Source organism: Carettochelys insculpta, chromosome 20, assembly GCF_033958435.1.
Source record: "Carettochelys insculpta isolate YL-2023 chromosome 20, ASM3395843v1, whole genome shotgun sequence".
Taxonomy (NCBI): domain Eukaryota; kingdom Metazoa; phylum Chordata; order Testudines; family Carettochelyidae; genus Carettochelys; species Carettochelys insculpta.
In genome coordinates, this window is record NC_134156.1 from 802,189 (window position 1) to 815,962 (window position 13,774).

The 13,774-nt window shown below is 50.6% G+C and overlaps 1 protein-coding gene across 13 annotated transcripts in view; it reads right to left on the bottom strand.

The window, feature by feature from the left end:
- MYOCD (myocardin) overlaps positions 1-13,774 on the bottom strand; it is a 295,350-nt gene that overhangs the window by 69,713 nt on the left and 211,863 nt on the right. The window contains exon 1 of one of the 13 annotated variants that reach the window (XM_075014384.1): positions 4,881-5,244. The exons of 11 other annotated variants lie outside the window; for them this stretch is intronic. In XM_075014384.1, coding sequence (XP_074870485.1) covers positions 4,881-4,935 — 55 coding nt within the window. In that variant the 5' untranslated portion in view covers positions 4,936-5,244. Of the gene's footprint in view, positions 1-4,880; positions 5,245-13,774 lie in introns of those variants that run through there. One more of the 13 variants, XM_075014392.1, reaches the window with a different exon arrangement.

The window sequence follows — 13,774 nt, forward strand, 5'->3', positions numbered from 1 at the left end:
AGCATGCAGCACAGGGGACCCACATGGCCTGGTGAGGTACAGAGCTCAACTCTTCAATGCTCTGCACCCACGTCCAGTCAGGCTGAATAAGGAGTTAAAAGGCGCATTGCAGGCAATTGCTTTGTCCTGGGGACAAATCTGTCCCACGTCCATGACCCTGCCCAAGACCATCCTTGTGACTGCCTGAGAACCGACTTCACCAACACCGGGAGGAGTGCACGTCAGCCCCAGGATGAGTGTTTCCATCAGCCTCGCTCCTGCCTCCCTGCTGGAGGGCACGAGACCCATCCCACCTGTCCAAGTCCCAGGGGGCTGCCCAGCCTGCTGACAGGGGTTACCTCGGGGGATCATCTGCTCCCCTCAAACCCTCTGCCTGGCTCACTGCTGATGGGCATGACCCCAAGGAAGGGTGCACCCAGCCATTCCACAAGGAGTATTTCTCATTCTAGTCTTCCTGTAAGTCACTTCCTCAGCAGCTTTCCAAGACTTTGAAGGGGGAATGCCAGACACCCCCTTCATCTGGGGCCTGGGCTCCCTGCGGAGGAGGTCCCAGAGATGACAACCCCTGCTGATCTCCCTCCCTGGCTTACGAATGTTGGCCCTGCAAGCTGTGGAGGGCAGGCACGGAGTACAAGATTGTGCCGTCCTGGCCTGCAGGAGCCTTGCTGGGCTGTGGGTGTCCCTCACAGCTCCAGGAAAGCCAGGCCTGCCCTTCGGAAGGTACCAGCGGGCTACACTCTGCGGAGCGTCAGCCCCTCTTCCATTCATCCACTTCTCCCCCAGAGCTCAGCAGAGTTGAAAGTGTCACCTGTTAATCCTACAGTTGTTAACCCTTTACATTACTGAAGCTCCTGGCCAGGCGTAACCCTTTCAGCACTGGAGTGTAGGTAATATCATCATCTCCTCCCAGAGCTCACATATTTGCTCCCCAGTCCCAAATCAATACATTTAACCTTGTCAGTGCCAGGATGTGTACACCTCCCTCCCACCCACTGCAGGAGAGGGGTAATTAGATCCATCAGCTAAAAATCCATCGGGGTCACGATGCATATTAAGAGAAAACAAGACACAAACCAACATACTTTGCATTTGCACAAGTCTGTTTTTAAATACTGCCAGGGAGAGGGAACCCTCAGGCAACAATGAAGAGAGGCTTTGACTGTCAACTCATACATGGATTTAAAAAATAATTACTTGAAATTTAAACTAAAACACACAGTTGAAAAACCCGGGAATGGCCAGCCAAGATTCCATGAACAGCCTTAAGAGGGATTGTGTCCCCTACCCATCTTCAAACGATCACCAGAAACAACCTTGCTCTCAGTTCCCATAGCTCATCTACTCTCCCCCTCTGCCTAGTCTAGGCCGTGTCTACACTAGCCAAAAACTTCAAAATGGCCATTTGCATGGCCATTTCGAAGTTTTTGGCTAGTGTAGATGTAGCCCTAGTGTCAGGCATTCACTCAGATACTCATGGGGACCTTCTGCTTGCGCAGTGCAGAGAAAACATCTTTCCTGTGTGCCGCTGCACTATAACCTGGAGGCCTCAAGACATCTTCACCTGCTACAGTCAGACTGGAATGCCTCCTGCTTCTCTAGTGTCACCCAAAGAATGCTCACTGGTACCTTTGCCTGGCCGCCCAAGACAGCTGCCCACTCTTTGGGGTCCATTGTGCTGAGCTGCGTCTAGAATGTTATACATTCAGTCCCAGAACTGCGGTACTATCAGCGTAGGACCTTTTCAATGTTTCCTCATTGGTTGACCAGAGAAGGTAGAAACGAGCAGAACTGTACAAATTTGCAGATATCTACTTTATAGCCATAGTGATCTGCCTCCATGGGCCATGTTTGCTGATCACAGGTCTGATTCAGATGCACATTTTATATTCAAGCCTGGCTCTAGAAACAGATTGGGAGTGAAGGTTGTTTCATGCTGTGTTTTCCGGCAGCCAAGGTTTGTATGCAGCACGTGCTATGGCATTCTGACAATGACTGAGTGCCTCTGATTTGATCTGGAGCAATGGCTCTGTCCATAGGCATGGTTGGTTCTGGGAAGAGTTAAAAGCATCCAGGGAGAAAACTTCCTGGGATGCCCGCTTGAGCATCCCAGCTGATTTAATGTGATCCCATTGATACTTGGAGCCTGAAGGACAGCACGGCAGCCAGGCAAGTGAGTAGAATCATTGTTCCTGCAAAATTTGTCAGGATGACCTCAGGTTTGCATATTCATCTCTGGCAAAATAGACAAAATAAGCATACAGACAAAGCCTTGTCTCTTACTCCTAGGAAATGGGAGGAGAGAAAAACCTTAGTGCCTGCAACACATTGGGATTACTGACATGTAGATTATTCTGCATCTTTAACCACAGCCAGGGTTCCCAAATTCCACCTGGCGCAGCTACTCATTGCATTGCATGAGGACTGCTGCAGGCTCTGCAGATGATCTCTCTGGGCCGAGCCCTTCCCCTCCACTGAGGGCTGCTGGAAAAGGAGAAACTTGCCATTCATGCTCTGGGCACAGGACACAAGGCAATATTATAAATGACTATCTAGTGAGCCTGGCCTGGCTCAGACCATAAAGCAGGAACCCACTCATACTCCCACCTTAGCCAGGCGGCACGGAACTGTTCCAAAGACATCCGAGGTCAAGAGTCACAAAGCATGGGTCATCCTTTCTAGAACTGGAGGAAATCATCACAGCCTCTCACCTGATGCCGGCCTGCGTAGCACCATTTTCAAGGCAGTAGAGTCCCATTAGGGCCTGGTTCACCATTGCCTGTCTGTCATTTATACCTGTGCAGATTGGATGTGTGGCCCAACACAGGCCGCATACTCTACTCTCTAACACCAGCACTAGCATTTTACAGCTAGCGGGAGCAAGTTTTGTGCAAGTGCATATGGTGGGTCAGACCTATAAATGACTTGTACCAAACTGAGAGTGACCATTTCTGCTGTCATTTACTCAGTTTTTTTCCTTTAGTGCACGTCATGCGCCAGTTTACCCTGTCAGTAGGACTCCTTGTTTTCTGCCGACATTCACCTTCTGCCCCCACCCCCTCCCTCTGGTTTCAGGGATGTATCAACAGCTGGGGTTGGGCTGCTGTTAATGCCAGCCCTGAAGCATCTCATGCACTTAGCTGCATCATGGCTAAAACCATTCTACACAAAGCTGGGATCTGGGGGAGATTTGCACTAACATAATAAATGGGCAACATATTGGCAAATCAGCATTGTCACTTGCAACAGCCAAAGAGCTGTTCTGGGAACAAAAGCCACAAAATGAAGAATGCGCCATAAATCAGTTGCTTCAGCATTGCTGAAAGCCATGAGGATTTATGGAAGGGAAGACACATAAAGTTTACATGATTTGCAAAATATATTTTGAAATTCTGCGCTCAGCACCATAAGAAACCCCCTTACAAATACCCAGAAATGAGTCTTAAAAACACAAATGGTTCATTTGAAAAGAATGTGGTGACACAGAACACATCCCCATCCCCCTCTTTTCAGAAAGGTGGCAGTATTGCTTTGGAATTGCTGCATGAATTGGTAGGAACTGAGACTTCCTTCAAATAAACAGCAATGTGCCATAATTAATTTACCAACAAAATCTATGGAACGCCTTAATCTAATGAAATGTCAGATCACAGTTATATGGAACCCACACCAAAGTCCTGGCCCCAAGTTGTGTGTAACTTAGCTAGACTAGGACCCATGTTTTGTCCTCCCCACACACTTGGTTTTTTTAACCAACTGCCAACTTTGTATTTGCTAAGAGAACATGGTTTAAATTGACCACCCAGCTATCTAAGAGATCCTGATAACACCACACGTCTAGCATTGGTATCTGAAGCGTCTGACCTTATTACCCACAGCATTCACAAAGGCAAAACAAGAGTGGGTTATGGTCTGGAATGGGCTTTACAAGATTGTATATGGTACGTGCAAACATAGTTTGTCCCTATGTTCCCACGTACTGTAGAACTATAGAGAACTCTCCCACTGAAGCTAAGAGCCAGTTGTCAAATACATTTTTCTAGCATTATGATCAATTCATTTACATGATCAATTAATTAAAAGAATGAACAACACTCCCACATCCACCCACCTTTTATTTATTGTCAATACAGACCACGGATAAAGTCAAGCGTGTCCAGCAGAGGGGCTGAGTCAGAATGACCATCCCAAAGCTCATCTTCACTCACCTTCACCCACGCAAAATGCCCTCTGGGAAGCCCCCTCCCTGGGGCTTCCATTGACTCCCAAGAATGGGATATGTTTTTAGTTGCAAACCCTGTAAAAGTGGCACTCAGCAGGGCGGCTCTGGCTTTATGGCTCTGATGATGTCACTTAAAATATTTTGCATGTTCCATTTGTTATTTTTACTTCTAAAAATGACGCATTTCTGCAAATTCATTTTTATCAGATTAGTCACAACTTAATGGAACAAAGTCAATTGCCTGGATGTCAGAGTAAATGTCAGGCTTGTCTTCCTGCTGACCAGCATGCAAGTATAGGACAGCACCTAGACTGTATGGTGGGGGTTAGGTAAGTTGTTTTTTCACTGCTGCTCTTTTGGATTTCTGACCCAGTCCTTTCCAACAGGGCCCAGGCCAAGAAAACTGGGAAGTGAAGCTTTACCAACACACACCACAGACATAAATTGAAAGCAATGAAAAAGCAGTTAAAATGTAATCGAGAAGGAAAGTGCATTTCTTCCTTTGCAGAACAGACTCTATGAGAGCAAAGCCATGACAGCTTTACAACTCCCTGATTATTTTACTTGCATGCGGCTTCCAAACATTTAATGAAAACCAGCATACGGCTGAGGCTTGCAGGAGAGGAAAGCTTTAGATGAAATTCTTGATGCTTAGCCCTACCTGATCTGAACTTGCTCCGAATCAGCAAAGAATGCTCAGAGCCCAGCAGTGTCATGGTGACTCTCTGCGAACAGGTCCCGAAGCCCCTGCACTGAAAGCATGAACTGGCTCCCCGCAGACAAGCTGGCCACAGCTAGGGCCCCAGGAGTCACCCGGCTCTCCAGAGCTGGGCTTGTAGAAAGCAGGAAGTGACTTGGAAAGATTTGGTCCCATCCAGCACTGTCCCTCCACAGAAGCTAACTGCTCTCCCCTGTGCTGGGTTGAACTAAATAACTTGGAGCTAGCAGGACCCTCCTCCTGCTCAGAGTTTACTATCAGCAGCATCACTGGGTGTCCTGGCTGATGTCATAGTCTAGCAGGGAGCAGCAACTATCACTAAAGGGTCTTAAGGAAGACAAGTTTGATATCTGATCCTTATTACTACCAACAGGAACTTGGCCAATCAGGAGGCTCCTTGTCTCAGACTGCTGGCTTCAGGGCTGCTCTGAAATATCAACAGACATAGGGCTTAACTCTTTCCAGCATGGAAGTGCAGCGTGAGGGGACTCAACTGCATAGGACCTAGAGGATTTGTGTGTGTGTGTGTGTTAATTGCTGCAACTGGAAAATAATCGGGGACTCCTGTTCTCTGACACTCAGGGACGTTACCTGGAGTCCCATCTGCTTCGGCGGGAAGTGGGATGGGATGAGATGTTAATTCGTTGTGTTTTTATGGTTTTTGATGTACCAAGTTGTGCCTTTTTCTGTCTGAGAAGAGTCCAAGAGTCCCTATGGATCATACTCCACTGCCAGTATCCTGGTGTGTCTCCTGAGCATGGTTCTGCTGGGGCTCCCAGTAACAGGCTGGTGGCCTGCGCAGTAGGGTCGGTTTATGCTCAGGCTCAACCCGAGCAATCTCATTCTGCTACCGATAAACTGCAGATAAGAGGAACTACCCAAAACCAGAGCTTGTTGAGGAAACAGTCTGCCAGTAACTACATGGTCATCTGACCCTCCAGGCCCTAAATGTCTGATGAACAAAATTGGTCTCGAGTTGACTTGTGCAGTGTGCTGAGGATACAGCAGCTTAATGCCACTTTGTATTTAGGACAAACGAGACAGCAATTGCAGAGATCGAGGTGAGGCACAGCAGGGACTGCCATTGGCCACGTAGAACCGCGCTGGTGTTTCCCCAACTCCTGTCTGCCATCTCAGACTTGGCAGTGCCTTTTCAAGCACCCAGAGCTGGGTCCAAATCTGTGCACAGTTTGTGCCATGGAAAAGAGGGCAGGCAGACGTCCCTACCAGGGTTTGGAAGGGAGGTTTTGCTTTCAGTGTCTGACCAGAGTGAGACTGGTGAAGTGATAAATTTGCCAAGCATGTCGCAGAATGGGAAATCAGCGAGGAGAGCTCTGTGCTCCAAGGAGCTTGTTCCTTGTATGTTTGCTGGTGCTTTGTCCTAGGGTGTTTTCCACAGCCCCCTGCCCTCCCTTCTGGAACGGCCATCCCCCCGCCTAAAAATGCAGCTCAATACGCTCCCCAGACTTCTCCCTCACTTTTCCTCACGCAGAGGAATTCCCCTCCACCCTCCCATGGGACTTGCTTACACGCTTCCCAGAGGCAGAACTCTGTTATCATCTCCTCTGTCAGTGTCTAATCTCCTAACTAAACTGCTCATGTTTGGCTGACCACAAGCTGTTGGGCTCAGCACAGGGGGACCTGAGTGAAACGCAATGGCCAGTGAGATGCAGGCAGAAAGACTAGAGGACCTAATGGTCCCTTAAACTCTGTGGTTGCCTCTTTGGATGTTTCCTCCTCCCCAGCTCCTCATGTGTTACCCTCTGTGTTGCACTGCCCCAAAGCTGCCTTGCTCCATTGCTCTGTCATCCTGCTGTGCCCTGATGTGAATGGAGAGCCATGAAGAGTGGAGCTGGAATCCTGCTGCTTCCAGGATCTCTCAATATCGGCAACCCAGTATTGCACATCTCTCCCCCAGCTTCACTGTGCTATAAACACATATTTACTTTATGGCCCCTGGCACTCCCAGCCTGCCTTGCTTCTTGGCCTATGGTGAGCTTTCAATGCTCCAGATTCTTTCTCCCCAAAAGCATTACCTGAAGTTTCCCATACCAGTCTGGGTGGCTGAATGTCTCTTCCCTCTGCTGTGAGACTGAGGGGAGGGGGTCTTTGGGACTGCATTATAGCCTGTGAGGCGGAGGAGAGTTGTTCCTGTGGGTAATGAGCTGTGGGGCTCGGGCGGGGGGGACTTCAGCCTCACTGGAACATGGCAGGAACATGGCGTTCTCTTGTCAGTGCCATTTCTGCAGAACAGAGCTTGCTGAAAACTTAAAGGGATAATTTACTCTGTGAGGTGCTCAGGGCACAAGGTTTTCAGGTTCTGTAAAGATCACTATTGTCCCACCAACCCATTGGAAGAGGATGAATGTGTCAACAAAGGGGTGATGTACCTTGACAAGGTAATCAAAAGGCATTTGTTGTGGTCCTGAGCAAAAGGTCAGTAAAGAAACTAAGTTATCCTGTATGAGGGGCAAAATCTGGCTAAAAGCCCAGACGGAAGGGTAGGAATGAACAGTCAATCTTCAGCCTGGCCCAGGGTTAACGGCCTGGACCTCATGGCTCCCTGTTAGGGCTGGTGTTGTCTAATACAGGTATTAATCAGCTGGAGAGGGGCATGAGTAGTGAGGCTGCAAAATGTGCAGATGACTCATAGTTACTGGGTTCGTTATCAATTCCACCCTTTTTTTCATTTGTGGACCCCTCAAACATTTCAAATGGAAATGCAGACCCCTTTGGAAACCGAACACATAGTCTGCAGCCTCCTTAAGACTGACCTAAGATGTGTCCAAGCAGAAAGAACCACACTCCTTTGTCTTGGACTGGGTAGCAGTCCTGGCCTGAGAGACGCCTTTTGAGATTGTTTTTTCAGCACATCTTGCCCGTACGTACAGCACAGGTAAAATTAACGATCCGTGTGTTGCCAGCTTATATCCAACACCTTACCTGACCTGACACTGGTTAGATACAGAGTCTGGCAGCAGTGAGTGGAGACAATGAGTGTATTAGACCAGCTATGAGTTCTGTTCTGAGAGGTGCACTCTGCCGGTCAGTCAGGATCTCCATGAGGTTTTGGCCAGCAAGAGCACTTGTTTCCCAATACAACTGTGCCTACACATTGAGACTTGTGCCAATGACCAAATTCCCCTCCAGCTGATGTAGTGACACCAGCAAAAGCTTCTCGTATAGACTTGGAGTTTGCCTCCTCTCCCAGCTGTGCCCATTATTGCCAACTTTTCTGGGAGGGCATTTGGTTTTGGTTTCCTTCCACTAGCTCCTGGCAGCACCTTTGGATGCATGTCTGTGACCTTCTCCTCTGCTGACGCTCCATATTGTGCGCTGGGCAGACAGAAAAACAGACCTAGACAGTGCACATTATGGCTCTGCACAGCCCAACTTATGTGTATCTTGGGTAAAACCTGGGCTTGAGGCTTATGAGGAGCAGGAGCTGTGGAGATCTCGGGAGACCCACCTGACCCTTTGCATTGGGACGTGCCAAGGCTGCCCCCACAGCCCATGGGCTCAGAGCTCTGCTTCTGGTGTTGGTTACAACAGTGAATTGGAAGATCCTGAGCTGCCACCGCCCTCTCCTGGCACTGGTCTGCTGCATGGAGTCTCCCTGGGACAGCTGCAGGAAATAACCTGCCTTGTTCTCCTTACAAGCTGGGGATGGGCTCCGGGCTGCAGGGCTCTTCTGGGAAGCAGCCAGGTCTCTTCTCCTGGGGTAGTGGGGATGTGTGGAAGAGATGTGTGCACAGAGCCCAGTGCAGTGCCAAGTTGAGCAGATGAGCAGGGAATATATCTGGGGCTCAGCAAAGAACACACTCACGCTTCCACTCTAACCACATGGGCGATCTGATGTCTGAGCCTGGTGCTTACCTGGTTCTCATGCTCACCAAGCTGCACGCATGGGACCAGCTGATCAGTGAGGCCTGGGCAGGGTCTTGCTCCTTTCCAGGAGCCAGCAGTGCCCATCGGAGGAGGAGTTTACAATGGGAACAGCGATATTACAGTCGGCCTCGTGCTGACAGCAGCCAGCCCTCCCATGACTTGGAGCAGAGAACTATTAATCCCAATGCCAGGAGTGTCTGAGTGGGTCCCCTGGATATATGATAGGCCAGGGGATGCGATGCAATTCACAACACTCACAGAAAATACGTCTCCTAACACTACTATTAAGCTGCCTGATGTTTTCATCATAATATTTACTTCTTTGTAAATAGGCTAAATTCCCCAATCCTGTTTCAAAACAGAAAGATCAGAGAATGAAACTGAGGAGATGACTTGGCTGTTTAAAGATTATGTAAAATGTTTTCCACTAGCATAAATATTTGATTGTCGAATGTTCAGTCTGTTGTGTTTACTGAGGAGGGCTGTGCCGGGGGTGCGAGGGCAGGGTGGAGCCTTTGTCTGGGCTGCCCACACGTCCAAGCTGGGCTGTGCTCCACAGCTCATGTGCAGGGGGATGGGAGCCGGCCGAGGCAGTCAAAATGCTCTGGCTGCTTCGCTCAATGGCGCTGTTCTGAGCCAGCGTCAGTGGCAAAGCCGGAGCCCCTTTGGCACAGCAAAGGCCTCGCATTCACGTTAGCTGTGCTGGGTTCTGAAGAACGAGGGGGCTCCGAAATCTGGGCCTGGATGTGTCCCCTGGAAGGCAGGGTCTTGCCACAAGCAGCTCTGGCTCGAGCACTCTGTGAGGCCAGACAAGCTATGCTGGAAAAAGTTCAATGTGCTGCTTTAGGGGCACCCATTCCCTGGGCTCCTCAGCGCTCCCCTTTCCAGATCAGAGGGACAGGGGTGCCACAGGTGCTGGAGGTTGAGCCCAGGGGCAAGGACAGCCTTTGCGGCAGGGGCAGATTAGTCACTAGGCCAATGGAATCCATGCTTAGGGTCCCTGACCAACGGTGGGGTAATGCAAAAATGGGCGCCCTTGTTCCCTGACCCTGTTCCCTGTGAGGAGTGCTGGAGGGAGTGAGGGGGGACCTCAGGTGGAAGGGGTGAGGAGAGGCCCCCACCTGCACTGGCCCAGGGCCCCACAGAAGCTTAATCCACCTCTGCCTTGCAGGGACTGAGCATGGGGTAATCTGCGGGTGCTCCCTTTCAGAAGGGTGGAGGCTCCAATGGCTGCTGCTGTTGGGACCACCGCATCTCATTGCATTTCGGGGCGGGGAGGGAGGGGACAGCCCAATCTGGCTGCACTCAAAGCAGTTGCCAGCTGCACCCGCCCCAGAAGATCCTAGGGTGGTGGAAGGCCTGTGGGCTCCTCCTCTCAGAAGGCCGAAATGGTGATACGGGGCCTGGCCCTGAGGGGACTGGCACAGGATGCGGAGGCAAAGCCTTCGTGTGTGAATATGGGGGCATATGGGCCAAGCCAACATCTGCGGTGCCAGCCCTGGCTGCTTCTGCGCCTCTTTTGCCTCAGTCTGTGTGTTCTGGGTAGGCAGATTTCCAGGGATTTAATTCCTCAGAACTGACACGCCGGGGAGTGGTTTCCCAGTGGCAGCTGGGCTGGGACGGCCCTGCTCTGCGCACGCTGGCTGCAGCATCCAGCCCTGCACAAACCAAGCTGGAGCTGTCAACACTGCAGCGCCTTGGGATGAGCCACAGCCCGGCCTAGTGCTGTACCTCCCACAGTGCTGTCCATCAAACGCCACAGCTGCCGGCTACTCCAGTAACTGGCTTACAGCTCCTCAGTATGGCTTACTGGTGTGAGGCCAGTCACTGCATGCACTGCAGGCCCATTTCACAGGTTCCTTTGCCTACCTCACCTTGCTTTGCTACCTAACCCCCCGGCCAGGCACTCGAGCCAGGAGGCAGCAAGTCCTGCAACTTCACCCAGTGTATGCAAAAGAAACTCCTGTGCCAGGCCACAGGCTCAGATGTACTGCCTAGGGTGCACAAACACTGGTATCCTAAAGAACACAGTCAGCTCTGCTCCGGGCCACACGAAGCTATCGCCCAGGCTTAGGCCTGGCAGAATTCCCTTTTCTTTGTGAAAATCATTTTGATGCATAGCGTCCGTTTATTTTAAGCTCTTTGCCCCCCTTTTGTTGATTCACAGTTGTTCACAGTTGCAGGAAATGAAGTGGTGGTTGTGGGGGAACCAGACAACAGGGAAATCTGACAATCATTATTTGGAGGGGGTAAATGTTCAGGGAGTAGCATCTGGCTTATCCCTCTCCCTGGTCCAGGGACTTACACTGCCCATCGTGCGCTTTGGGCCAATATAACGTTTGGGTGGAAAAGCATAGATTTGGGGGAAGAGAGCGAGAGACATTTTCCTGGTTAGGCATGTGGGTATTTAAATGGGGAGCATTCTGCTGGTGCCTGTCATGTTAGACTCATCCTGCTGGGGCTGGGCCAGTGGGCAGTGTGCTGACTGACTGGCACAGTGTGAGACAGGGTTGGGGTCATCTGGGACCCAGCACCACGCCCCATTCTGCCTTTCTCCCTGCACTGTCTGGCTCATGTACGCGCACTACCTCTGGTGCCAAGGCCGTCTTGTTTGCTGCTGCTGCTGCTGGTCTTAGGAGCTGCTGCCCCTTGGCTGCATCAGGCTAACCAGGCTGACAGGCCTCCATAAGGGAGGAGGAGGGATAGATTGTGATATAGGTTAAACCTCCCTAATCTGGGACCCTCAGGACCAGACTGGTGCCGGATGAGAGAACTTGTCAGACCACGGGAGGTCAGTATTTTCTAGCAGCATTACCAACACATCAGAAGACACATGGGGTAAATTACAGCTAAATAACAGCACAGAGCACTTAGAGCCAGGACTAGTGGTTGTAAAAAAATTTTATGGGACCACAGGAAACTTGGTCACACCCATGAAAAGTGATCATGCAGCTAACTAAAATCATGCTGGATTATGTATGTTGCTGGACAAGAGAGTTCTGGATTAGAGAGGTTCAATCGATAGCACATTACCTGTAAGAAATTAATTATTTATCCCTGGTTATAAAAAAGTACACAGGAATGAAGGAGATACAAAGCCTAATGGTTCTCTAAGGATGCAAGAGTATAAACATCACATGACATTCACTGATGGTACGCAAGCTTGAGAGACTCTGCGACCCTCAGCAATATTGAAAGTGGACAGGCACTAAGATTACCTACCAGCAAGAAAAGAGGGGTCGCACGGGACACCACACAGTTATAAAATGGCTGGCTGCTTAGGGCAAAGAGTTATTGTATTTGCACAGTAACCAGAAGCAAACATGTTCTGGGAAAAGGTCCTTAGGGTTCAAATGTGGATTGCGGGCCTGCTGAGGAATCAACATTTGTTTCTAGGGGTCTGAGCCCCACCTGGCCGTGTGACTCAGCCCCTTGGAAAGGGAAGAGTCTTGCAGACGTGTGAAAGGGAAGAACAGATGCCACACCTTGGAGTACTGTCATTCTCCCCAAAATCAGAGAGTTGGGGAAGAAAAGGAAAATGGTAAGTGTAAGTGAAGCACTGTTTGTGGTGCCATAGCATGTTTGTTCCTTGCCAGCAGGGAAAGATCCCAGCACGTGGTGGTTCTTTAGCTCTGTTTGCTCTTACCGTGAAGCATTCCTAGGGCGAGAGCAAAGAATAGCCAGCCTGGCGTGGGACTCGGGGGCGGAGAACATGAGGAGCAAGAAGAGTGCACAAGCTCTTCAATCAGTGTGGCTGGTGGGGTGGGGGTAGGGCGCCTCAGAGAAACAGCTGAGCCAGAGATACATAAATAGTGTCCTAGTTCCTCACACTCCTGGGTAGAGGAGAGGCAGGATCCAATGTCCTGCAGTGGCAGGGTTCATGGGGGCTGGCTTCTGTCCCTTCAGATGACCCTGCTCAGTTCCCTTCCACTTCTGCTCTCTGGTTGGTTAATGGTGAAGCTATTTGAGGCTACACAGGGCACGTGAAGGGTGCTGTTGACCCAAGTGTTAATGGTGCAGTGGCAGAGTAGAGCACAAGCCATTCCTACCAATAACTACAGCACTACTTCACTGCCCCAGCGCCTCCCCCTTAAGCACGGCAGTGCTGGTCTGAAGATTCAGTCACCCTGCCAAAGAACCAGTACCCTGGGCCCTCCTACTCCCACACCACCCCAGCCTGTCAGTTGTGCGTTCTGGGGCTCAGCCCTCAGGAAGGGCTTCCTGGTCCCAGAGGGCTGTGACCGGCAGTACTCAGTGATGCCAAGCGAAGCCAGGCCTGGGCTCTTGGCAAACAGCACAAAAGCCCCTGCTGTAGTGTGGGCGGGTTGGGAGCGCTGTGTCTCTCTGGAATGCCTTCTGGTCTGTATTAAAATGCGACCACTGCCAATCCAAGAGAGCATCGCCCCGGCACCGGGCCGAGCATAAGTCACTTCTACAAATATTTATTTAACTGTATCAATGACAAACTCTTTGTATAAATGTTTTTATTTTATCATAATTTACCAATTATTTTAAATCAATTGTTTGCCCACATTCTAAACACACTAGAGGCATTAGAGTTACTCAGAGGATTAGCTGCATCATCTCACTGCAGCATGAGCCGTTGCCTGGCTGTGCTGGCCCCGGAGTGTGTCTGTATCCCACCCCTCCTCCCCCTGCTGGGGCTTAGGAGGTCAGTGGCCCATGCAGAGTCACAGAGTCAGCCTGGCCTTCCTGCTGCTCAGACTAGCCACGCAGTCCTGGAGGGCTCTGACTGATCCCCTCTCCCCAGGCTGGTTGGCACTGCCCTTCTGCCCAGGCAAACAGCCCCGGACTCCTGCAGCGCACACCTGTTCCAGCCACTTGACCTCCACCTGTTCTGCCATGAATATCAGGGGTGCTCCTGAGGCCTGCGGCTCGACCCCAGAGCTCAGAGCAGCCACCCAAGTTCACACTGCATAGAGAGCCCA